This window comes from Manis pentadactyla, chromosome 11, assembly GCF_030020395.1.
Source record: "Manis pentadactyla isolate mManPen7 chromosome 11, mManPen7.hap1, whole genome shotgun sequence".
NCBI lineage: Eukaryota > Metazoa > Chordata > Mammalia > Pholidota > Manidae > Manis > Manis pentadactyla.
This window is the reverse complement of record NC_080029.1, coordinates 67,674,480-67,702,235: the sequence shown is the minus strand read 5'-3', so window position 1 is coordinate 67,702,235 and position 27,756 is coordinate 67,674,480. Positions and strand designations below refer to the sequence as shown.

Genomic DNA, 27,756 nt, shown 5'->3' with positions numbered 1-27,756 from the left:
CAACCATTTGATCAATAAATATGAGAGATGCCCTCACAAAAAAAAAGGACAGACTTCCAATGGTAAAATAAATAAGTAACTGGGATGTAATGTATAGCATAAGGAATATAGTCAAGATATTGTAACAGCTTGGTAGGGTGATAGCTGGAACCTAGAATTATGTATATAAATGTTCTACCACTGTGTTGTACACTTGAAACTAATGTAATGTAATACTGTGCGTCAACTACCCTTCAATAAAAAATAATTATTTAAAAAAAAAAAAAAAAAAAGAATTAAGTAATCCATCATATCATTGATAAGTTTTCACAAATGTCTAGGGTGCCTAACTGGTTTTCTTGGTTTCACTGGATATGGCTGGTAATTGTAGGTCTGCTTTTGTTGCGTAGCTGTATTCCTATTCTGTTAATGTGTGTACGCAATTTAATTAGTAGTTTGTTAAATCCTATACATGCTTATGTTACTTTACAGGAAGTTATGTCAAAGAAATAGTCAATCTTCCCATGTTTTCTTCTGTCTGCTACTTCTATAGCTTTTCTTCTTCCTTCCTAATTACAACCCTTTAGTAGAATTCGTGCCTCATATCGAAAATTACCGAGTATCATAATTCTTCCAAGTGGTAAAGATACCTCAAGACAAATGCTGGGCATAGAAGCCACAGGGCATAAATCTGCAAAGAAGTAAAAAGCTAACCTTTTCAAAGAATATTGCTTCTCTCTCACTTACCAACTTTACATTTCCCTGTATGGCCCCGGAAGATGACTGGTTAGCCAGAGACGGGTAAGATTCCTCAAGGGAGGAACAACCTAAGACAGGCACAGTCGCAAGGGGGGCCATCAGGTGAGAAATTGGGGATCAACAGAGGTGAGGCTTAGAACCTCACCGCCCCTGTTTTGAGAGAAATCTTCTGCATTCGTGGATGTTTTGTTGCCCTTGTCTAGCTTGGATTAATACTTCGTCTATAGGCACACACCTGATCATCTACATTTGCCCTCTTACAGCACTAAACTATGTTTTCTACCTTTATATTGCATCTACCTACCACTTCAGCATTTTATTTAAAATAATAATAATAATAATAATAAGGAAGAAATGTGGGATTCACATATAAATCAAGTATATAAATCAAATGAATAATCCTAATTGACCTGTTTATAGTTCATGATGCGTGATCAAAACCGAAAGTTTCTGTGATGACTGCCCTTGCACTGTACACCATGTAAGAACTTATTCACTATGTAAGAACTTGTTCACCATGTAAAAACTTGTTCGCTATGCTTCAGAAGATTGGAGACTGTTGAGAATTAGGCTTGGGGTTGATTAATGATTGTGCATGGAGTCCCCTATACAGAATTTTATTGTTGTTAACAACCATTTGATCAATAAATATGAGAGATGCCCTCTCAAAAAAAAAAAAAAAAAAAAAAAAGAATTAAGTAAACTGACAGTCTCTATTACAGAAATTCAACCAGTGTTCAACTATATCAAGTTATTCTCTAATGAACTGTGCTTCCAGTGTTTGCTTAAGAAATATTTGCCTAATCTTGCTGTGCTGACGGACAGTGACTGCATTGGGGTATGGGTGGGGACTTGATAATATGGGTAAATGTAGTAACCACATTGTTCTTTCATGTGAAACCTTCATAAGAGTGTATATCAATCATACCTTAACAAAAAATTTAAAAAAAAAAATTTGCCTCACTCAAGGTCACAAAGGATTTCTCCTATGTTTTCTTCTAGAGGTCTTAAGATATTTAGGTTTAACATTTAGGCACAAGATTCATTTTGAGTTTATTTTTGTGTATGATGTGGGGTGTGGATCAAAGTCAACATTTTTTTTTGCATATGGATATCGAATTGTTTCAGCACCATAAAAAAAACAAAATCCTTTCTCCACTGAACTGCCTTTTCATCTTTGTTGAAATAAATTGTCCATGAGTCTATTTCTGAACTCTCTGCTGCATTTCATTAATCCATTTATCTTTACACCAATACCACACTATTTGATTATTATAGCTGTGTAAGAATTGAAATACAATAGGCATTAGTCCTCCAATTTTATTCTTTAGCTAAGTTGTTTTGGCTAATATAGGTCCTTTGCATTCCATATTAATTCTGAAATCAATCTGTCAGTTTCTACACCTTCTCAGATTTATCTCTAAGAATTTTACAAGAAAACTATATTTACAAAGATATTTGTATGCTAATATTTATAGCAACTTTGGTCACCAAAGAAAAACCAAATGTCCTTCAAGAGGTGAATGGATAAACCTCTGTAGTACATCCATAAAGCGGTACCACTCAGCAATTAAAGGAAAGGAACAATTACACACAGAGCAACATAGATGATTCTCAAATCCAATATACTACATGAAAGAAGCCAGCCTCAAAAAGCTACCACTGTATGATGATTCCATTTACATGACATTCTGGTAAAGTCAAACTATAGCAACAGAAAACAGACCACTGGTTTCCAGGCATTGGGGTTGAAGGAGTATTTAACTTCAAAGGGACAGGAAGGTTTTGGGGTGACAGACATGTTCTGATTTCAGTTGTGGAGGCAGTTACACAGCTCTGCAAAACTCAAACTTTACCATATGTAATTTAAATAAACTTAAGAAAAAATGAAATATCATGCATATAATAATCATGGCATTCCTTGAATAGTGCTTCAAGTATGCATCTTTTGCACAAAATCTTATATACATTACAGTTAAAGAGTTATTCAAAATTTTCACTTGCTAAATATTTACCTCTTATACCACAGGTAGAAATTATTTTCATATGTTAAACCCAGTACTATACTATAATACCAATTTATAAACCCACAGGTAGCCTCATTAGAAAATGTAAAGATCACTTAAGTCTATATAGAACTAGTGTCGATCAGTCCAATCACACAAATGAAAGTAAGTATCTTCAAATGAATACAAAGGTTTCCAACATGCTACCAGAACTGACAACAGAATTTTCCTGATGGAAGGGGAGATAACTAACTTAAAAACAAGAACAAAAACACCATCAACAGAACAAAAAGGCATCCTACAGTATGGAAGAATATATCTGTAAATGACATATCCGACAAATGGTTAACATTCAAAATATATAAAGAACTCACACGCCTCAACACCCAAAAAGCGAACAACCCGTTTAAAAAGTGGGCAGAGAATATGAAGAGACAGTTCTCGAAAGAAGAAATTCAGATGGCCAACAGACACATGAAAAGATGCTCCACATCACTAATCATCACAGAAATGCAAACTAAAACCACAATGAGATATCACCTCACACCAGTAAGGATGGCCAGCATCAAAAAAACTAAGAACAACAAATGCTGGTGAGGATGTGGAGAAAGGGGAACCCTCCTACACTGCTGGTGGGAATGTAAGCTACTTCAACCATTGTGGAAAGCAATATGGAGGTACCTCAAAAAACTAAAAATAGAAATACCATTTGACCCCGGTATCCCACTCCTTGGCATTTACCCAAAGAATACAACTTCTCAGATTCAAAATGACATATGCACCCCTATGTTTATCGCAGCACTTTTTACAAAAATCAAGATATGGAAGCAACCTAAGTATCCATCAATAGCTGAATGGATAAAGAAGAGGTGGTATGTATACCCAATGGAATACTATTCAGCCATAAGAAACAAATCCTACCATTTACAACATGGATGGAGCTGGAGGACATAATGCTCAGTGAAATAAGCCAGGTGGAGAAAGACAAGTGCCAAATGATTTCCCTCATTTGTGAAGTATAACAATGAAGCAAAATTGAAGGAACAAAATAGCAGCAGACTCAGAGACTCCAAGAAGGGACTAGTGGTTACCAAAGGGGAGGAGTGTGGGAGGGCAGGTGGGGAGGAAGAAGGGGATGGAGGGGTATTATGTTTAGTACACATGGTGTGGGGGATCACGGGGAGAACAGTATAGCACAGAGAAGGCAAATAGTGAATCTGTGGCATCTTACTACACTGATGGACAGTGACTGCATTGGGGTATGGGGGGGGGACTTGATAGTATGGGTTACTTATAGTAACCACACTGTTTTTTCATGTGAAACCTTCATAAGAGTGTATATTTATAATACCTTAATAAAAAATTAAAAAAAAAAAACAAGAACAAAAGTTTCATCAGGTTCCAAAGACAAAGAAATTCCCTTGGGAACTGTGTATTTTCTATACTTTACCATATATTTTTTCCAGACTGTATCACTTGGACTTAGGCCAAGATTTCAGAAGTTTACAATATAAAGAAATTTAACTTTTCTTTTTTTAAACACAGGAAGTTATCTACAGTGGAAGTTACCTACTGAATTTAGTCTGAATTTGGGCACTTCCTTTATTAAAAAAACAAAATTTTAACTGTAAAATTGATAAATTTAGTTTCTTGAATAAATAATATATTTTGATCCATTTCATCTTTTATTCCATTTTTGCCCCTGCTCCCAGCCTTGACTCTCTGTAATACTTAACTAAAAATGACTCCTAGGATAACAGCTGAAGTTATGGCCTTCCCTCTCAAAGAAAAAGGAGTAATCCAAATTCCAATATGTAGACTTGCTTTTCTCCAATTAAATACACACACAAACTTGACTGTAATTTATTCAAACCTGTAAGTACAGATTTATCCTACTATGCAAAAATACAGCGTTCCTATGAAAACTTTTATAAGCCAAAATCACATAAGAAGCAATTACCACTAATTTATATGGAAAAATTTGTTAGCATTCCCAGGTGCAAAAAGTAACTTCTCTTAGGCTTCTCGGATTATTTTAGGACACCTCTTGCTAATGGATACACAAAATAAATCGAGAGAAAACACAGATGCTCACAGACACAGTTCAAAGCCATAGCAGCATGATGCTGACACGCTGAGTGTAGCTCCCAGGAAAGGAGCCGGGCGGAGTCCACTCTCAATCCCCGGGATGCGCGCCGCCTCTGTAACTTGCTACAAGACAAATGCTGAACGCTATTTTCACTTTTCACCTTTTTCTGAAAAGCATAAAATCCTCTTCGGATTTCTTTTGCTTAGTGAAAACAGGTACTGATGCAGGCCTTTTGTAAAAGCTAAGTGGCATAACAAACTTTCGAAAAGCAATGCGATACTACTATATATATTGTTATAAACTAGAAGAGTGTTTTGTTTTTTACATTTTTAAGGTAACAGACACTGGTGAATTTCATGAGTGCTCACTGAAGCTCCTTATCTATTGGCCCCCTAGAGCCCAAGGTTAAGAACCCTTCCAGCACTTTTCTCTACTGTCCACCGAAAAGCAGCACATACATAGTTGATGACTGTTTATATAAACTCACTTATTTAATTTTCAGGATTATATGTATTTGATACAATGACCACTCTCTACCCAGGGAAGGATCAGCTGCAGGGCTGATCAAAGAGAGCACTTTCACTTTCTTATTACTCTGCCATTGGATAGAAGAAAAGCAGTAGTAGTACAGAAAAGGCAGGTACATTAATGAGAGGGGTAGGGAAATACATACTGATGCTATCACTGCTTCTACTACAGGAAGGAATACAATACTTCTGTCTGCATACTCCCCAACCAGTTCCATGACTCCAGAAATACTTTCTATGGTATTTTAGGCATAAATGGAAAACACGTACAATATAAAGCATTTGTTCAATTTGTTTTCCGTATCTGGATACTAGCTATTGTATGCCAGGCACTGTAATTAGCAACGGAAAAACAAAAGTAGTAGCAATATGAATGTGTTAGAATGCAGGAGAAGTCTTTGGAGGCATTTAAATTTTATCCATTACATAAAGAACCCAAAAGATTATGTGAAAGGGAGTGGTACAATCAAATCAATATTTTACAACTACAGCCAATTATACCTCAATAAAGCTGGGGGGGGGGGAGACAGTAAGAGTTAAGACTGTAACTGTGTATAGTTAGCTTAGAGGCAGAGACATCTGTTATGGAGGTACTCACACTATATGAGCATGATTGTTTCCTCATACCAATCCTAGATATTATCATTCTTTTTAATCTCCTAGTTCATGGAGAAAATAAATGTCATCAGACAGAAATCCCTCCACCTTTATACCATCACACCTAAAACATCTGCATCTCACCTCTCTCCACCTTCCCTGTGTCACAAGGAACACACTACCTAAAACCTCTCTCTCCACTAGTGGATCAGACCTCTGCTACTCAGTGTGGGATTTTCTGACGAACTGCATCAGCATTACCTGGGAACATATTAGGAATGCAAAAGAGCAGGCACCACACCAGACCAACTAAACCAGAATGTGCATCCTAACAAGATACCCAAAACTTACCATGACTCACATTATGTACATTAAAGTTTAAAAAGCATTGCTCCTCCCATTTGATTTGTAATAGTTCTTAATGTGTTAAGAATATTAATCCCTTACCACATTTATAGTAGATATTGCTTGTTTTCATCTGTGGTTCAAATTCTGAATAATGCTATTTGTTTTTAAAAAGATTTAATTCTTATATACATTAAACTATCATGTTTTTCCTGAAAGAAAATAAAAATAAAAATAAAAAGCACTGCTCCTGCCAAGAGTCGGTTATCTCCCAGTATCTCACAATCTTTACACTATGTATCATCCATTGTTTGTCTTACCTTGTTGACCTCTAAGAGAAAAAGCCCTATACCCCCATTCCAATCCAAAGTCTCAGAAAAGTTTTCCACACTCTCTATCTCTCCATGTTCTACTTACTCTTCAACTCATTCATATCTGCCCCTCACCACCACTCCACTCAGCTCTCATTAAGATCAGTGACCTCAGGAATGTTGCTAAATCCAAGGACACCTTTTTAGTCTTCACCCTACTTCATCTCACCAGTATTCAATGTAATTCCCTTCCTCTTTTCAAATCACTTTTTCTCCTGTGTTGACATGCACTAATAACGCAAAAGCAATAGTGAATAAAACTGCTGGTGTTTTAGCATGAATCAGGGCAGCTGCACTAAACTGTACTACTAGTAATTGTATTCTTCACTGCCAAGCCCTGGCATGGAAAAAAATAGCCAGTTCCATGACAGAATAACCTTGATGAAGCAAAAAAATGATTTGAATATGTAACTTTTTAATACTCTACTTAAGGAAAGGAGAAGCAAGAATAAAGCAACTCTGTAGACCAAAGACTGATGGTAGTGTCAGGGTAGTGCACAACTGCTGGAAAGCTGAACTAGCCACTTCTCCCACGCAGCATCATTTTTACTTGAAGGAACTTCAGACAAACAGTGGTTATTCAGACTTGGATATTTAGCAAACATTTTTTCAAAAATTAAGAAAGTAAGCCTTTCCCTTCAAGGAAAACAACTGGAAATATTTGTTGCCAATGATAACATTCAAGCTTACAAGCAAAAATTACAATTTTGGAAAACTTTTGTCTGCACCATGAGCTTGACAGGTTCCTAACACTTAAAGATTTTTCTGGTCATATTAACAAATGTGAGTTTATGAAACTGTAGAACGACATTTATCAACAGTTGGAATATCTCTGTAACTCAGTAGGCCAGTATTTTTCACATGATCCATGCATTATTTTATAAACTTAAACATGGTAAAAACTCCACTCAAAGTACAAGACAGACCAATAGATGTTAATGTAACAGAACACAAAAAGTTCATAGACATGATTCCAGATCTCCATATAACTACCACTTCAGACATTATCACTTACCTAATTTTGATAATAGTATCAAAGAACATCATAATTATGTTAAAAAAGCATTACAACATTCGTCCGTTTTCAAACTACACCTATGGAGGATGACTTTTTCCATATATTTCAATCAATACAACATAATGCAACAGACTGAATGCAGAACCAGGTACAAATCCAGTCAAATCCCAACTCATGATCTCAGCTCTTCAAAACACAGTCCTCTTCCATGTGCTTTTGCTTGCTGAGTGGATCATCCATTGTAACCCGAGTCATTCCTGATACCACCTCCTTTTTCATTCTATCATATCCAATCATTCAACAAGTTCTGCCTATTTTACCTCTTAAATCTATCTCAACCCTATCCACTTCTTTCTACTTTTACTACAATAACCCTCTCTGAATCATAACCTACCAAGTCTACAAGCATTCGTTCCTTCTGTCCACTTCACCCTTCTATTCTTGATAAGTAGGTAATGTTTGTAAAAGTCAAAATTAATGACATCATTCACTTTTACAGCACTTCAATGCATCCAATTGCTCTTCAGAGAAAACAAAAAGCTTTACTTAGCATCTCACTTCAAATTCTTCACACACTGCCTTCTCTTTGAACACCCTTCTACCTCACTTCCTCATACTTCATCTCATAGCCTCTTAACACATCCTTCAGATCTCTAGGAAAAACCACTTTCTTAAAGAAGGCACTTCTGACCACCCCCAGCCCTTCAGGTCATGTCCTGCTATACGCTGGGGTCATAAGCACCCTGAAATTTTATGGCCCTTGTCACAATTTGTAACCACAATTTATTTTCTATAATTATTTTGTACTTGTCTTCCGTATTAGACTACTAGTCACCATAAGGAAAGAGGCAGTATCTGTTTTGTTATCACCCTATCTCGAACACCCAACATAAAGGAGGAAGACAGTGTAAGAGGTTCAAAGTCTTGTCACTGTTACAGGTATTTATCTTTAACTATAAATACACCACAGGATTTTTACCACTGTGTTCACTTTTGGAACTCAGAATCAGAGAGTCTTCACTGGGGTACCTCTCAAAGGATACACCAGGAACATGATTAATGATGTTTGCCTCTGGAGAGAACTGATCAAACAGAAGACAGGAAAGGGAGTGACTTAATTTTTACGGTATAGCCTTTCATGCCCTCATAATTAAGTTAAAATGATTATTTTTCTCAATAGAGCCATCTTGTACCTAAAAGCAATATCCTTAATATTCCATTTTCTAGATCTTCTGGGGAGATCTTAGATTCTTCCCAGAAGATATATAACTTTTAAATGGTATTATCTGAAGATGCAGTGGCAGCATCTACATCTGCCCAGGATTTCTCTACTTACAATAAATACAATGATCTACTTTAATGTGAATGCGAACTCATTTATAACTCATTAAATTTAACTCATTAAATTTATAACTTATATTACATTTAACTCAATGACATATCAGATGAAAGCAAAAACTAACACTAACTTGAATTTTACTTTCTATAGCATTACCTTGGTAAGTTCAGGCATTAATAAGCAGCATGGCAGCTTCACAGAAAATGTATATTCCTTAACTTCAAAAGGCTGTCAAAACTGGTACCAAAAAATGGAGACCTATGTATAATACTAAGTTAAAGGAAAAGAATCACCTAACTGTTACATGAAAAGCACTGTAGTATGCATTTCAGATGGAGTATCCCTGTTAATCTTCACAAAAACCTAAACCTGAATCTGTCCCATTCCAACATTATTTCTATCACACCATCTGTCTTTCCTGATTAAACAGACATATAACTATCAATACAAGCTAATAAGGCAAAAACATATCTGAACATAGAGACATCTTTTACTTTATCCAACATAACTAAGGAGTATTTGCTACTATCTTATGAGATCAAGTTGGCATGGGAGATTTCCACCAATATTCAAAATATGCACATCATCCTGCTTTTCCCCTACCTTGTTTGTTGACTACTTCAAAGAATTTCAAAAGACTCTCCAAAATTAATCATAATTTCATGAAATAAAGTCCCAAAATAAAATTCATTAGATATTTAATAATGACATTAGTGGGTACCCCACTTTACTCAAAACACTTTTCACATACATTCGTTCCTTTACTCCTCACAAGGAGCCTACCAGAAATAAGATTACAGCCATTTTACAGAGGAATAAAGTAAGGCTCTCAGAGGCTAAATTACATGTAACACACCAAGAATCTGAACCCAGTCCCTTGATGCCACAGGCCGTTCTTTCCCCCTCACTATGCTGCCTCTCTGATTTAAAGAAACCAAGACAACTTTCCTTGTGACAAGAAAATCTGGCTGTAGAACAGAGAGAGCAAACCAACGTTTAAAAGAAATACTGACACAAAAATACCTCTTGGTTAACACTTTTTTAATGCCATTACAAATAACCTTACTATATGTTAGTACTTAACAAAAGATATGAAATGATAGCTGATTTGATTGGCAAGTAATGACTTATTTTTTAAAATACCAAAAGTAATTCATTAGAGGGTTAATGAAGGCCCTCTAAAGAAATCTATGAATAATCAGAAATTTACTTTTCTATGAATCCTGCTAAAATAAATGTCCATGGAGGGACTATATTATTATTATATTATTATAGAGGTACTCGAAGTCTGTCAATAACAAAACCTAGTTGAAATAAATGGGCCACTAACAGATTGTGATTTAGAAACTTTGCTTATTAGGATTTGTATCATAATAGTACTATCTTTAATGGGATTTACAAATAAGAATTACTATTTATTAATTCATCCTCTTTTAACTATTCATTCAAAAATGAAGGCAATTAAACATACCTTGTCAATTTAGTGATACAGCCTTTACTCCCACCTCAGAAAAATTAAGACAATTATACCAAGTTGTATGTCAACATTGCAAACATTTTCTACTAATTACTTCAAAATGTCATTAAAACAAATATAGAAACTTCTGCGTTTTCCTTTACTTATTACTGGAGTTCAAAATTGTAAATATAAAATAAACAGTAAAAACCAAACATGCTCAGCATTCAGAAGAACGGCTAATCTAATTGGGCAAGTATCATATAAAAGGAAAAACATAGCATGAATGGCCAATCTAGTACATTGTTACATTTCTGCACAAATTATACATTATAACCTCTGAGTAAAATTGTTTAAACTCTCCAAACTTCAAAATCTATGCTTTCTAGTATTCCAAAAAGTATGCTGTATAGGAAGCATCCAATTTATACTCTTCAAACTGAAATTTACCAACTAATGATTTGCTTTAACAAAAGTACAATGCCATATGATTTAACACCAATGAAGAAATGGACAGTTGTAACATGTTCATTATCATCCATTTTATGTCAATTTCAAGTCACCTTTTTGGTACAAAAACAGTTACCTTTCAAGAAGACAAGTATTCTCCAGTTCATATTTTGAAAATGAATCAACCAAGCTATGGATTAAAATGAGTATTCCTTCATAATTCTAACTCACTCAGCAAACGTGTATTTATGTCATCACAAATTAACATTTCTGGAGGAGGTACTTCACCTACCAATTTTTCTCAGAAAAGCGTAAATGCAAAACTGCATATACTTTTAAAAAGATAGTTTTAAATCTCCCTAGAGAAAATTCCATACAAACTGGAGTCAGTAAATGGTTGAAAACAGATGTCACTACAGCTACTCCAAAGGAAGACTATGAAGGGATGTACTTACGTTTCAAAACACCGATCCACGTTGTCAGACATCAAAAGCAGCATGCATAGCTGTTCAAGGGCTATTAGCTGCATATCCCTTTCATCTCCCTGTCCCATCTGTAGCCATTCCAGCAATGTATCTGGATCCACATCTGCCATGGTTTTTCAAAAGCCTCTTTGCTTAAATTTAAAAAGTAAAGGAAAAAGTCCTTTAAATGTCCAGGACTAATCAGCTTGGGTTTAAAATTTTTTTCTTTTACATTGGCTGGAACCAGATTTTCGTGGTGTCCTCCTAGGAATTAGAAAAGACTCGTAAGTATGTCTGGATAGAGTGCTTAATGTAGTTTTTCAGTTTTCCTTAGTCCTCGAGTTTAATTGTTCATATACCATACTAAATAAAAACCAGTTTTACACAAGAGTATAAGCTGATCAGGTTGCTGCTTAACTAGAAACCAGAGCTGTCCTTGTCAAAGACAGTCAAACAAGCTTCTTATCCCACTACTGCTATCACTAACGTCTGTGCCAAAAAGCAAAGAATACCTTACTAAAGGTTATTTTTTTCCAACAAACTACATCCCCGCTCCTCGACCCAAAACTGATTTTCAGGTAAGGGTTAGATTCAGTATTTGTGGAGACTCTAAGCATTTTGATCCAATTCCCCTCCAAATTAAGTTTCTGCTTTAAAATTACCTCCAATTTCACAAATTCTCCTGACTTCTCAATTTACTTACGGCTATTCTTAAGATGTCCCAATACAAACGATAATTAGATACAAGATAATTAGCTAAGAATAAAGACATGGTTAGGCATTTTGACAGCCTTGGCAACTGTCCTTAAAAGTTTAATAAGAAATGCTTAAAGTAAATGCAGTGGACTAACACATTATGGATCAGAACAGGCCAATCTACGGCCTCCTTTCCCCATCGCCACAGAATGGGGCAGTTGGTTAAAAAACAAAAACAAAAACAAAAACAGAAAAGCAGCCCCAGCAGGCAAGTCGTTACAAAGGCTCGTAAGCGGCCTGAAGGGAGGACAGCTTTCGGTCCCACGTAACCCAGCCGCAGGTGTACGAATCCAACGGCGGGTCTCGGTGGGCACCCAACGCGGGCGACCAGCAGGAATGACCCAACACTCCGAGACCAGCCGAGCCGGGCGCCCGCAGGCGCAGGCACAACGCTCTCCTTGTCCGGCGCCAAACCGCGCTAACACAGCTACGCCGGTCTAGGAGGAGGGGAAGTTCTGGAGAAGCAGGAAGCCTCCGGGCCCGAGCGGGGCCGCCGGGCAGCGCAGGGCGGCGGGTCTCCCGGGCAGAGACGCCCGGAACTCCGAGGCCCGGCGGGGCGGCGAGCCCCGCTCAAGGGCAAGGCGGGCCTGTTCTGGGCTCCGGCTCCGACCAGCCGAGCCCCGCCGCGGGCAGGGCCGGGGGAGGGGAACAAAGGGGCTGAGAGGCTGAGTCGGCAGCAGCCCGGCCGACCTCACCAGGGGCCGGGCTCGCTGCCCGCCCGCCACCAGGCATACCGGATCCCGGCCCTCAGGCCCGGCCCTTCCGACCGCTCCGGATACTCCCACCATCCCTTCCCTCAAGCTCTTACCCAGGCCCGTCGTCCCAAACCGCTCGGGTCCAGCTCCAAGCAGGCCGCGGGCAGAGCCAGGCCCGGCCGCGGCCTTCGAGTTCCCAGGAAGCCGCAGGCCGCGCAGGAAAAGCCGCGCCTCGTCCCGCCCCTTCCTCTGCGGGGACCTAGTGAAAGGGAAGCGAGAGGTTCCCCCGGCCGGCGGCGGCCAGCACAAGTCCCGTCTCTGGCACGCGGCTCCTTAGGCCCCACAGCTCAGAGGCCCGCGCGGTGCTGGCGCGGATAGCGGCGGGGGGAGGCCGCGTCCATCGCGATGAGGGAGGAGGAAGGGAGGAGGGTAGGGAAAGCCAGCCGGGGAAGCTGCGGAGGGCAGCCGAGCTCGGCGGAGGCGGAGCAAATCAGTCTCCGGCCGGCGACCGCGCCGGCCGCCACGTGGGGCGCTGCGGAGGCCGGTGGGCAGCCGCGTAGGGACGCCGACCTGCGGCGCCCGGCTGCCGGACGCTCGCCCCTGCCTCTGCTCTCTGGCCCCCGGACCTCGGACTTCCCCGACCTTGTCGGCTCTGGCTTTCCTATCGCGCGTCTTTACGCTTCGCGGTCGATGCCGCTGCGCTCCCAGCACCCTGCGTACAGTGGTGCACGCACGGTTGGCTGGTTTTGCACTGTGTCTACACTCAGCGTGCTCCTGTAAAAGGGCCCGATGCGGCGTGTCGTAGCTGCGACCCGACCTGTCCTCGCCGAGCCTCCCACCCCGGCGACCAGCACTCAGCCGAGAGCTCCCCCTCCTCCCCACTGTCACCGTCCCTGCGCAGGAAGTGCGTCGCGAGAAGAAAAGCGCCTCCCTTGGGTCCTGAGAGGCAACCCCCACGCGGTTCGCGTGAAAGAAAACCTTTCAACACAACCCTGGGAAGTATTTAGAGTATTACCTCCATTGTACAGATAAGAGAACTGAGGCCCCAAAAATGTGTAAATTAAAGTCCACTGGCACCCCCAGTAAGCAGCTGCGCTCAGAGTGTGCTTTTGACCCTTCCCGTGGGTTGTCTCAAGTGTGTCAGTAGTTACTTCCTTCAAAAGTTTGTATCTCACATACATTGGATGTAAAGTATGCCTGGGTATTCGACGTACTTGGAGATGTTTAGGCTGTAATTGGAAATGTGAGTAAAACTTCCTAAAATCAAGTAGTGAATCCCTTGGTTTGTGAGATAAGTAAACCCGTGCTCCACGTACTCCCACTGTACTCCATCATCTTTTAAAAATGACTACTACACGATAGTATTTTAGATGTGTTCCTTTAGGCAATCAGAGGAGCTGCTACATATGTTTAAGAACCAGTAGTTTGGAAACTACAGATTAGCACTTCAGATATCTACAGGCACATGTCCCACCCTCACAGATAATGGTCCCTAGGTCTCCTATTAACAGATGAAATCAAGAGAAAAGGGTAAAGGTTCCACCGTCATAGCACAACTGAAGCTCATGAAGATAATTATTCGGGAGCTGTGAATGTGACTTGGAGCTGCCCAGAAAATCTTCAAGTAGGAAGTTGCATTTTTTTCTGGACCTTGAAGAATGGGTAGACTGTGAACACTGAAAGGGATTGGGAAAGATAGAAGCAAAGCCTAATAGGTTCTGAGAAAAGAAAAGAGAACCAGTATCCCAAGCAAAGAACCCACATTAAGCAGAGAGGGAAAGAAGGTAGGGGCTAAACTAAGCAGGGCCTTGAGTGCAGGATGGAGAATTTAGGCACAGGTAAGTAACAAGTTCTGGACTTGAACTCTAACTGGAAAAGTTAGTCTTTAGAAAGACTTGTAGGGCAAGAGTGTGTCCAGCATAGCTAAAAAGAGCTACCTACACAGGGAGATTAGCTGGGAGGTTGCTGAAATCCTCCAATAATGGAGGGAGGAAGGGCCTAGTTATTGGCATTAAGAATAAAATATTTCAAACAATATTGCCTCTCTCTCACTTACCAACTTTACATCTCCCTGTATGGCCCCGGAAGATGACTGGTTAGCCAGAGACGGGTAAGATTCCTCAAGGGAGGAACAACCTAAGACAGGCACAGTCGCAGGGGGGCCATCAGGTGAGAAACTGGGGATCAACAGAGGTGAGGCTTAGAACCTCACCCCCCCTGTTTTGAGAGAAATCTTCTGCATCCGTGGATGTTTTATTGCCCTTGTCTAGCTTGGATTAACACTTAGTCTACAGGCACACACCTGATCATCTACATTTGCCCTCTTACAGCACTAAACTATGTTTTCTACCTTTATCTTGCATCTACCTACCACTTCAACATTTTATTTAAAAAAAAAAAATAATAATAATAATAAGGGAGAAATGTGGGATTCACATATAAATCAAGTATAAAAATCAAACGAATATTCATATTTGACCTGATTGTTTATAGTTCATAATGCGTGATCAAAATCGAAAGTTTCTGTGATGACTGCCCTTGTACTGTTCACCATGTAAGAACTTATTCACTATGTAAGAATTTGTTCACCATGTAAGAACTTGTTCATTATGCTTCAGAAGATTGGAGACTGACGAGAATTAGGCTTGGGGTGGATTAATGATTGTGCATTGAGCATTGAGTCCCCTATACAGAATTTTATTGTTGTTAACAACCATTTGATCAATAAATATGAGAGATGCCCTCTCAAAAAAAAAAAAGAAAAAAAGAAAAACAATGCTGATGAGATATTAAGATAAAACATTCATGTTACAGTAAAAAAAAGAATAAAATAAATCTAAAATATATTTTTAAAAAATAGATTCCAATTTAAATGATTAACTTCAATTAGTTTTTTAACCTTCAGAAAGGCTTTGAAAACTAGGAAAATGATGATGCTGTTAACAGAAAAAAGGAAAGTTAGAAAAAGAGAATACAGGCATACCCTGGAGATATTGGCAGGGTCAGTCCAGACCACAATACAGCAAATACTGCAATAAAATGGATCAAATCAAGTTTGTGCTTTCCCAATACATATAAAAGTCATGTTTACACCATACTATAGTCTATTAACTGTGATAGTACTGAATGCAATATCATTATTTCTAAAAACAACAATGTACATACCTTAATTAAAAAATACTTTACTGCTAAAAAGTGCTCACCATCACCTGGGCTTGCAGCAAGCTATCATCTTTCTGCCAGTGGAGGGTCCTGCCAGTGGTGATGGCTGCTGACTGATCAGAGTGGGGGCTGCTGAAGGGTGGGATGGCTGTGACAATTTCTTAAAATAACCCAACAATGAAGTTGGCCACATCGATTTACTCTTGCTTTCACAGTTTCAATGTAGCATGTGATGCTGTTTGATCGCATTTTACCCACAATAGAACTTCTTTCAGAATTAGAGTCAATCCTCTCAAACCCTGCCACTGCTTTATCAACTAAGGTTTATGTACTGTTCTCAATCCTTTGTTGTCATTTCAACAATCTTCATAGCATCTTCACCAGAAGTAGATTCCATTGCAAGAAACCACTCCTTGTTCATCTATACTAAGCAGCTCCGTCATTCACATTTTATCATGAGGTTGCAGCAATTCAGTCACATACTCAGGCTCCACTTCTGATTCTAGTTCTCTTGCCATTTCCACCATATCTGCAGTTACTTCCTCTAGTGAAGTCTTAAAACCCTCAAAGTCAACCATGAGGGATGAAATCTATTTCTTCCAAACTCCTGTTCATATCGATATTTGGACCTCTTACCATGCATCACAAATATTCTTAACGACATGTAGAATGGTGAATTCTTTCCAAAAGATTTACAAGGGACTTGGTCCTGATCCATCAGAGGAATAACTATCTATGGCAATAATGGTTTTATGAAAGCATTTCTTAAGTAATAAGACTTGAAAGTCAAAATCACTCCTTGCTCCATGGGCTACAGAATGGATGCTGTGTTAGGAGGCATGAAAACAGCATTCATCTCATTGTCCATCCCCATTAGAGCTTCCGGGTGACCAGGTGCATTGTCAATGAGCTGTAGTATTTTGAAAGGAATCTTATTGAGCAGTAGGTCTCAACAGCGGGTTTAGGTATTCAATAAACTGTGTTGTAAGCAGATATGCTGTCATCCAGGCTTTGTTCTTCCCTTTATAAAGCTCAGGCATAATTTAGCATAATTCTTAAGGGTCCTAGGATTTTCGAATTAGTAGAGGGGCTTCAGCTGAAAGTCTCGAGCTGTGTGGTTAGCTCCTAACAAGGGAGTCAGCCTGTCCTTTGAAGCTTTGAAGCCAGGCATTGACTTCTCTCTGCCTATGAAAGTCATACATGGCATTTTCTTCCTGTACAAGGCTGTTTTGTCTACACTGAAAATTTTTTTAAATATAGCCACCTTCAGTAATTCTCTTCGGTAGATCTGCTGGATACCTTGCTGCTTCACCAGCACTTTGGTGTTACGGACATAGCTTCTTTCATCAAATCTCATGAACCAACCTCTGCTAGCTTCCAACTTTTCTTCTGCAGTTTCCTCACCTCTCTCTACCTTCATAGAATTGAAAAGAGTTAGGGCCTTGCTCTAGATGAGGCTATGGTTTAGGGAATGTTGTAGCTGGTTTGATCTTCTATCTAGACCACTAAAACTTGCTCCATATCAGCAATAAGCCTGTTTTACTTTCTTATCATTTGTGTGTTCATTGTAGTAGTCTTTTTAATTTCTTTCAAAAACTTTCCCATTGCATGCACAGCTTGGCTAACTAGTACAAGAGGCCTAGCTTTCAGCCTATCTCAGCTTTCAATAAGCCTTCCTCACTAAGCTTAATCACTTCTAGCTTTTTATTTAAAGTGAGAAATTTGTGACAATTCCTTTCCCTTGAATTCTAAGAGACCATTGTATGGTTATTAATTGGCATAACTGCAATATTGTTGTGTCCCAGGGAATAGGGATGCCCAAGGAGAGGGAAAGAGACTGAGGAATGGCTGTTCAGTGGAGCAGTCAAGAACACACATTTATCAAATAAGTTCATTGTCTCATATGCATGTGGTTTATGTTGCCCCAAAACAATTACAATAATAACATCAAAGATCACTGATCACAGATCACTATAGCTAAAAATAATGAAAAAGATAGAAATATTGCAAGAATTACTAAAATATGACACAGAGACACAAAATAAGCAAATGTTGTTAGGAAGGAGCCAATAGACTTACTAGAGGCAGTGTGGCCACAAACTTCCAGTTTGTAAAAAATGCAGTATCTGCAAAATGCAGTGAAGTGAAACACAATAAAATGAGGTATGCCTGTACACTTCACTAAGTCTTTAAGGTATATTTTCCTGTATTCTCTCACCATCTCAATCTGTACCACCTAGTTTCTACCTGCAAAATGAATGAGTATAGTATGCTTTAAAGAAAACATTTTTAAAATGCTGTGATTTTGTGTTTTTGTTATTATTACATTTTTATTTTGAATTCGAATAAGAGAGTCCAGAACAAAAGCACTAAAGGAAAAGACTAAAGCCCTGAAGAAAGAAAACAGAAGATGCAGAGGAAGATGACTACACTTGAATACGTGCCCCAAGAAACCAGGATATGTTTACATGCTCACATTTCACTTTGCTGTCAAAATCTAAGAATAAAGGACACTGAGAACTGCTATATGCCAGGCACAGTGCCAGGCACAGTATGTCACAGACTGCATCTTCCATAAACTATAGAAGTCTAAGGGAAGGTAGGTGTGACCACCCTTATGGGTGATAGTACTTATGACACAGTATGTCAGGTACACCAGGAACATCAAGATGGTGATGGCCTCTTGGAAGGCTTCAGAAACTATGTGTGAATTAGATCTCAGATGTTCATTGGAGCTGGCCAGACATTAGGAAGACCATGTGGAGAAGCATGGAGGTAAGAAAGCTCCTCTTGGGAGCTGAGGGAAGAGGCTGCCCTTTGGCATAGGCCCTACTTTCATGAAAGAGCTTTAATATACACACAGTTGCTGAGATCCATTCACAGGATCAAAGAGGAAGATATTCATCATTCAAATTTGAACTCATCCCATTGACTGGTGTTACCATGAATTAATTTTTAAAATAAATCTTATCTTATGAATAACACAATTAAATGGTATTGAGTTTTTTATATATCAAAAGCATCATTTGATATAAACACTTCAAATATGCCACCAAAAAAATGTCTGGACATTTCATCACATTTTAACTGGAAATGGAATTTGTCCCTAGCTTTTCTCAACTTCGGAGAGGTTCTGGGTATGAAAGACTGTGGTTGGCCATTTTGGAACCTGTAGGAACAGTAAAAAAGTAGAAAATTAAGTTTGGTTGGAACCTAGGGTGGAGTTAGTGGCTAGAAGAGAACATTATGTATGCAAAGCATCTAAGCCAGGTGTTCTCCACCTTCACTGCACATTAGATTCACTGGGGGAACTTTTTTTTTAAGTCAAATGCCTTCTTGAAATTCACTTATTTCAACTATGGCATTCCAATAACAATATCTGGGGAATTTGGGTAAAGGATATATATATATATATATACACACACACACACACACACACACACACACACACACACACACACACACATATATATATATATATATATATCCTTTTATTTTTATGCAATTCTTTTACATCTAAGCTTACTTCAAGATTAAAAGTTATAAAACAAAACAGTAAATTTAGTAGAGATGACTAATTCTTAGTAATGATGCCTTCTAGGAATCACACTGCTTTTCTAAAGATTTCAAAATTGATGTTGTCTTGCCTAAGGGTTTTAGCCCTGGGCAAGTTCACTATGGATTCAGTGAGACAGAGAAATGACAACAGAATGTCCTTGGGGTAAAGGGGTTTATACCTGGCTTTATTCTCATGGTGGTAGGTCGAGCACTAGAATCACATCTGCATCCAGCAGTCTGCAGATCTGTAATCTACCTCCATCTCTGCCTCCGCCGAGAGCACTGGGTGGAGCTCTTTATATAGTGACCCAGTCAATAATAGCTTATTGCCTATGGGTGTGTAAGCACTAGCCTAGCAGTAGGCAAGTTACATCATCAAGTAGTTAGGGTCAGGTGAGGATCCTGGCCATAGGAATGTCCATTTTCACCACAGCTGTATTTAAAAATAAATTTTAGAATTTTGAAAATTTTTAAAAAGATTCTGTGTCTACTATTCCATGATAGTGAAGACAAAAATCATATAGTGATCATAAAAGTTGTGTGCTTTATGTTCCTTCTTAGCTGTTCTTGCTCCAAGGCTAAGAAACCCTTCTATAATTTGCTAACTCTGTAAGTGTACTATTCCCTTTGTCTTGAGGGAAATCATTCTTGCCAATAAATAAAAAGTTATTATTCTTCATTAGCATACTTGGGTGCATAATAATTATAATTTAATTAAAGGAAAAGTAGGATCTGATTTACAAGAATTCCTTCTATAGAAAACTTTCAAGAATCTAATTCTGTAAAGAATTAATTTTCTTACTACAGATTTCAAAATGTGCATTAGGGGAAAAACCTAATTGTGTGAATTGGAAGTTTTTCCTTCTGGATATTTGCTATTAAGAGTTATTGGTCATTGTTTTTTATCTATGATAATAGTATAATGTTTTTATTTTCTAAAAAGGAGTCCTTATTGCTTGACAGGCATACCAAAATACTTATGGATGAAATGATGTAATAACTAGGATTTGCTTCAAAATAACTGGAGGGGATAGTGGGCACAGTATAGAAGAAACAGTTGGCTATACATTGAGAATAATTTTTGAATCCAGATAAGAGGTATGTGGGGGTTCATTATCCTAGTGTCTACACTTTTGTGTGTATTTGAAAACATAATACAAATGATTTTTTTAAAAAACATATGGGAAATTTTGGAGGATAAAGGAAGCAATACTAACACACTATATTTTGAGACAACCTGACAGAAATGTTTCTTAATTTTAAATTATGGCATCATTTCACCTAATACCTATAGAGAGACAGAAATGTTTCTTAATTTTAAATGATGGCATCATTTTACCTAATATCTATAGAGAGATGACCATAGTTATAGTTTGTGTTTCCATAATTTTTTTAATATAATAAAATAGAGAGGTAACATTTCTAGGGGAAAGTGAAAGGAATGGGTATTTTTTAAACTAACTTATAAACACTTATACAGAGTTTACTATGTATAGTACCCTGTTATGTGCTTTATAATTACTAATGTATTTAATTCTCCTAAGAACCCTACAAGGGAAATAAGGTTATTGTCTCTGTTTTACAGATGGGGAAATCATGCCTGTAGAGATTAACTAACCTGTACAAGGTGACATAACTGATAAACAACAGATTTGGGCTTTGAATCCAGAAACCCTGGCTACAGAAGATCTGAGCCTTATCAGCTGCTCTCTCTGGGTTAAATGTTTTTCCCTCTGATGGTAAGAAAAAATACATCTTGAGAAATCAAGCCTATAGAAAGGATAGTAGGAATGCAGGAAAATACTCTATATCCCTTTTTAGTATTTGAATTTTTTTTACAATTACTTTTGCAGTTAAAAATGTTTTTAATGTAATGCAGACAATGGAAAAATTAGAAAATTCTGATGAAGTAAAAAAAAAAAAAGATCAGTAATATTCACCTATCACATTGAGCTTCTTCCATCACCAAAGTCCAAAACTCATTTACCTATCACCATCCAAACTATTATCCAGGAGTTGTTTTTATCCCTTTTACCAGCTAACTAAAGAAACCCAAGGGACAGGCATTGATTACCTGAGCCAGGAAACTAGCTGCTTTACTTTAGCCATGAAGATTAGACTTCTATTCTCAGAGATCAGTCTGTCTGCCATAGCAGAGTTAAAGAGGTGAACAGTTATTCAAGTAAAGATGCTTAGGCAAAAAATCCATCTAGGCCATTAAACCAAAATTACCTTTTACTTTCCTGGAGGTCATTTGCAGTAGATTATCTCACTCCTTGTCTATAAGACCTAGGATGATAAATCAGAATTTAATATAAACTTGGAACCTAGGGAATTGTGTTTGATTCACTAAGTAAATGCCAATGGCTAGATAACACCTGCAGAATATATATATATATATATATATATATATATATATGCATTATTAGTGTGGGAATGTGGATATGCTGAGGTATTCTAGAGATTAAGACAAGCTTCTTGACCAAGGAAATTAACCACCAAGCTTTCAAGGAAAAGTTATCTGTACTAGTTTTTCTTTGAAAATCATCATGACTATATGATTTCAATGCTTTTTATTATTCAATTTCTTTAGGTTCATATTTCAGTTTTCTGATGTGTACATTATATATATTTTGTATGTTTAACTTTTTAGTAACATACATGTATATATAAGCTTTTAGTAACAACTTCATTGAAATATAATGCACATACCATGAAGTTCATCCTTTTAAAATGTATAGTTTGGTGAGTTTCAGTGTATCCACGAAGTTGCGCATTGGTTGCCACTGTCTAATTGCAGAACATCTTCATCATCCTGAAACAGAAACCCCCTGCCATTAGCAGTCACTCTACATTCTCCCCAACCCCTAATCCCTGAGAACCACTAGTCTACTTTCTATCTCTATGAATTTGCTTATTTTGGAGATTTTCATATCAATGGTATCAGAATATGTGGCCTTTTATATCTGTCTTCTTTTTCATGCAGCATTATGTGTTCAAAGTTCATTCACATTGTAGCATGTATTAGAACTTCATTACTTTTTGTGAATAAACAATATTCTATTGTATGCATATACCACCTTTTCTTTCTTTATCAGTTATTGGATATTTGGGTTGTTTCCAGTTTGGGGCAATTATGAATAATGCTGCTATGACATTCATAAACAAGTTTTTTGGTGGATATACATTTCTAATTTTCTAGGAGTGGAGCTGTTTAGCCATATAGTGTAGCTTTTGAAGGAAGTGCCAGATGTTTTCTAAAATGGCAGTACCATTTTACATTCCCTGCCAACAATTTATAAGGGTTCTTTATTTGTTATTATCTGTCTTTTTTATTGTAGCCATCCTAGTGGGTGTGAAGTAGTACCTCATTGTGGTTTTGGTTTGCATTTCCCTAATGACTAATGGTGTTGAGTATCCTTTATGTGCTTATGAGCTATTCATATATTTCCTTTGGAGAAATGCCTATTCAAATCCTTTGCCCATTTTTAAATTGGATTATTTGTCTTTTCATTGCTAAGCTTCTTATATTCTGAATACAAGTCCCTAGTCAGATATACAATTTGAAAACATTTTATCCCATTTTGTGGGCTGCCTTTTCAATTTCTTGATGATGTACTGTGAAGCACAAATTTTTAAAATTATGATGAAGTCCAATTTATCTATTTTTCTTTTTATCATATTTGCTTTCAATATCTAAGAAACTATTGCCCAATCCAAGGTCATGGAGATTAAATTTATGTTTCCTTCTAAGAGTTTTATAGTTTAAGCTCTTATATTTTGTTTATCCATTCTGAGTTAATTTTTACATATGTTGTGAAATAAGAGTCCAACTTCATTCTTTTTTGCACATGGATATCCAGTTGTCTCAGCACCATTTATTAAAAATATTGTTCTTTCTCCATGAACTGCCTTGGCAAGATTGTTGAAAATAAACTGACCATAAATGTAAAGGTTTATCTAAAATCTCAGTTATGTTTCATTGATCTGAATTCCTATCCTTATTCCAGTACCACCCTGGCTTGATTACTGTAGCTTTGGAGTGTATTTTGAAATTAAGAAGTATGAACCCTGCAGCTTTGTTTTTGTTTTTTTCCAAGATCATTTTGACTCTTCTGAGTTCCTTGCATTTCCATATGAATTTTAAAATGAGCTTATCCATTGCAAAGCAAAACACACACAGAACAACAAAAAAACCCCAGCTGTGATCTTGACAGGGACTGCATTGACTACATCAATTTGGGAAGTATTGCCATTTTAATAACATCTCCCATAATAAATGGGATGCCTTTCCATTTATTTAGTTCTTCTTTAATGTCTCAATGATATTTTATAGTTTTCAGTGTTCAACTTTGTGCTTCTTTTGTTAAATAATGGAAACATTGCCAAGTGTACTTGGGAAGAATTTGCATTCTGCTTTTCTTGGGTGAATATCAGCTCTAGTTGGTTTATAGTATGTTCAAGTCTTCAATTTCCTTTTGATCATCTTTCTGATTCTAGCCATCATTGAAAGTGGAGTATTAAAGTCTCCAACCTTACTGTTGAATTGTCTATTTCTCCCTTTAATTTTATTAGTTTTTACTTTGTGTATTTTGGGCTCTGTTATTAGGTGCATATATATATATTTGTAGTTATGTCTTCCTAACAGATTGACCCTTTTATCATTATAATATATACTTCTTTGACTCTAGTAACAATTTCTGTCTTAAAATCTATTTTATAGGTCTAATATTAGTGAATTAATTTCTTGGTGGTTGTCCTGGAATTACAATTAACATATTAACTTAAAAACATTCAAGTTCGGATTAATATCAACTTGCTCTCAATAGTATACAAAAATTTTACTCCATTATAGCTCTATTTTCTCCTCCTTCCTTTGTGCTATTATTGACATACAAATTACATCTTTATACATTGAGTACCTATCAACTCAGTTTAATAATCATTGTTTTATGCAGTCATCCTAAATCAGGAATGAAAATAGAAGTTACAAACAATAAATTTATACTATTTTTTATGTTTAACTATGTATTTACCTTTACCAGTGATCTATGCATCAGATATTGGCTTATTTTAGGCTATTACTAAAATTTTTCAAAATATTCAGTTTACATCTGCTAGTTCCTTCAGATATTTCCTTTTTCAATAGATTTTTACCCTGTAATTATCTAAACCAAGGTGGGTTAGTGAAAAGACTGAGTTTTGAATCTAAAGTCCTAGCATTTACTAATGGCTTTTGGTCCATTGGCTGATTTTGTAATCTTGATTAAGCCATCTAGTAACTATCTGGACTTCAATTTCCTTAACTCAAAAGTGGAGAAATTAGCATTTGGCAGTATTTGACTGATGATTTCAAATGTACCAATCTTCCAAGTATAGGTCCTACCACACATGAGAGGAATTCTCTTGTAATTTTAGTCTAGCAGCTGATGTCCATAGGAAATGTCAAAACCTTTATCACATTATAGACTAGTATTCCAATAACAGAGAAAAAATGACTAAGAATAAATAAAAATCATGGAAATGACTTCAGATGATGTATTGCTATTTCTAATACACTTTTTAAAAAGTCCTTCAACTTGAAAATTGTTTTTTAGGTAAATTTCTATGAAGAAAGTATAACTAAAAGAATGATCTCATGAGTACTCCCAACAATATCATAAATACCCATTTGCCAGGTAAGTTCATTTAAAAATAAAATCTAGTCATAGCCCATCATGGGGATCAAGAATACCTGAATCAGCCAGCTGTTTGAAATGAGTTTGAAAAAAGGAATACCTAAGTCTTCAGAGTAGATTAACTATGTTATCTTAGTCTCCTGTTTCCCTTGGGGTGAAGTCTACTCTTCCCATCAATTGTTCTGTTTTTTAGGGAAGAAAATAATCATATTCACTTTGGAGGTGATTTTGAACAAGCCAGTTATTAGTTTTAAAGGACCAGAATCACCATCACTTAGAATATGAAACCCCATGACCCATAAAGTCTACTTTTGCCATTTTCCCTGGTTCTATTACAAAAAGTGACATTGAGAATAATTCCTGTAGGCCTAGGGGCCAAAACTGGAATTCTTCATCATAGACACTTAATTTAAGGATTGACTTCTAACAGGGATACCAATTATACCAAAAACAGTAAGTTAGTTGTTGGTAATTCATTAAACAGAATGTGAGTTTTGGCCTTTGGCTCCCGTTGGAAACAAGTCCAAGTTGGAAACACCTTCCATGCTCAGGTTTTGTTGGTTGATGAGGTTCTGTGTTAATTCCTGAATATTAATGAAAGAGCAAGTCAAAGTAGATGATCTGGTTAGTATGTACTGATATGATTCAGACCTATTCTAAGAAACTTACTTTGTCCTCAGTCTTGAGGAAATATGGCTAGACTGATTAGACTGTAATCCTGATAACTACTGCATAACTTTCCATATGATCCTACTTTACCTCAGGGTGGCTAGGCCATGCCTTACTCTCTTACACTATTTAGAAATACACTCCTTGTAACCAAATAAAAATGGAGTATATTTTGCCTTTCTTTCACACTCAGAAGAAGCTTTAGGTGGATGTTCTTGTTTTCTTTAGCTAAAGAACCCTGTGTTTTTTCATTAGCAGTCTGGAATCTGATTAGCAAACAAAATTTGCACGTGACTTTCATATTAGCGTTACTGTCACACTGTGTACACAGGGGAGATGGAAGACTCTAAAAATAACAAACCTAGCTTCAGTAAATTGACCAAACTATATGTGCTGCATATTCCTGCAGACTTAGTGATCTGGGTTAAATAATATTTATTCTCAAACAAATCACAGTTGAAATCCTTATTCTCCTCTCATTTAGGATTTTTTTTCTCTCTTTTTCCTTAACCTGGATGTGGCTGTAGGATTTTTTTTTTTTTAAAGCAGCTATCTTGCTGTCTCAAGAGGCAAAGCATAGAACCTTCGTTTCATAGTGGTTTCTTTGGTCAAAAACATTCTGTATTGTAACATTGATAATTATTCAGAATTAAAAAAAATAAAACAATCGCTTTTCCCCATCTGACCTATTTTAGTCACAGAAAAAATGTTCCAGCCCCCTACAAAGATTAACTTATTTCTTGTTGATGAATTAATGGAAACATATTAGTGTGTTGATTTGTTTGCTTATTCTAGTTCTTAAGCTTTAAATATTAAGAATAAGTTTATTTGTAGCTATACCCCATAAGTGTCCAGCTTTTCATTTCTTTGAGAAATAAATCAGAAAGTGAGAAATATTCTCGTCTGGTTTGGATTTTTCCTCATAGGCCCCCGACCCCCCTGACTTCCCTCCTGTCACACAACCTGAAGGAGCCTGGAGCATAACATCAGCATTACACTTACACACCTGAGTTCTGGCACCAACAAAGTGACTGGAATCAAATGTGAACCATGGCATTTATCCTTCCCAGTCAAATACATTGTGCAATGGGCAGCAACAGGCACTGTGTGAAAGGTCGCCTAATAAACCGCCCCAGCATAGGATTAGTCAGCTTCTTGCTGTGAGGTGTGCGTGATGAAGATACTGGAGTCGGTGGTGATGGAAAGGCAGGCTGGCCAGTGAAAAAAACCAAAAGCAAGGGAAACTCAACTTTTGGCAAACAATTGAATATTAACACAAGGCATTTGTTTCCTGAGGTGCAGAGGCTAAGAGGGTACTGAGAAACATCTGAGGGAAAAATGTCGATTTCTGGCTTTTTCTTTTTTTCCATGAAAACTTTTTCCTGTATAAAACCTTAGAAGCCAGTGCAATTTTGCTCATGTTAATTTAGAGTGGAACCAAAAAATACTTTCTGGGGAAATCTTTTTTTTTTTGTAATAAAAAATTGAATTATTAAACATAGCATAACCAACTAAAAAAATCAGAAAAACAAAGCAAAGGAAAAACACCCATAATTCCTTTGCTAAAAGCAGTCACATCATAGCAGCATGCATTCTTATTCTTTGAAGTATTTCACATGGTTGTAATCATACAGTTATAAGGTTTTGTCACATGATCTTTTTTATAACTTAAAAGATTTTTTTCCCATAGCGCTATGTAACCATATTTTAAATAACTAAATAATATTCCATTAAACATTTGTTTGAACCAGTGTTCACTTTAAGGATGCTAACAAATTGGCTACTTCCACTTTATGCAGGTTATAAATAACCCTGAAATGAATATAGCTTGAAGCATA

At 37.3% G+C, this 27,756-nt stretch overlaps 1 protein-coding gene across 10 annotated transcripts in view; it reads right to left on the bottom strand.

Annotated features, from left to right (window-relative positions):
• The window catches only part of HECTD1 (HECT domain E3 ubiquitin protein ligase 1), a 125,560-nt gene extending 112,322 nt beyond the window's left edge, over positions 1 to 13,238 (bottom strand). For all 10 annotated transcript variants that reach the window (XM_036881239.2, XM_036881242.2, XM_036881240.2 and 7 more), the window contains exons 1-2: positions 12,965 to 13,238; positions 11,392 to 11,664 (exon numbers count right to left, since the gene is read on the bottom strand). In XM_036881239.2, coding sequence (XP_036737134.2) covers positions 11,392 to 11,531 — 140 coding nt within the window. In that variant the 5' untranslated portion in view covers positions 11,532 to 11,664; positions 12,965 to 13,238. The remainder of the gene's footprint in view (positions 1 to 11,391; positions 11,665 to 12,964) is intronic.
• Between the last annotated feature and the right edge of the window lie 14,518 nt (positions 13,239 to 27,756).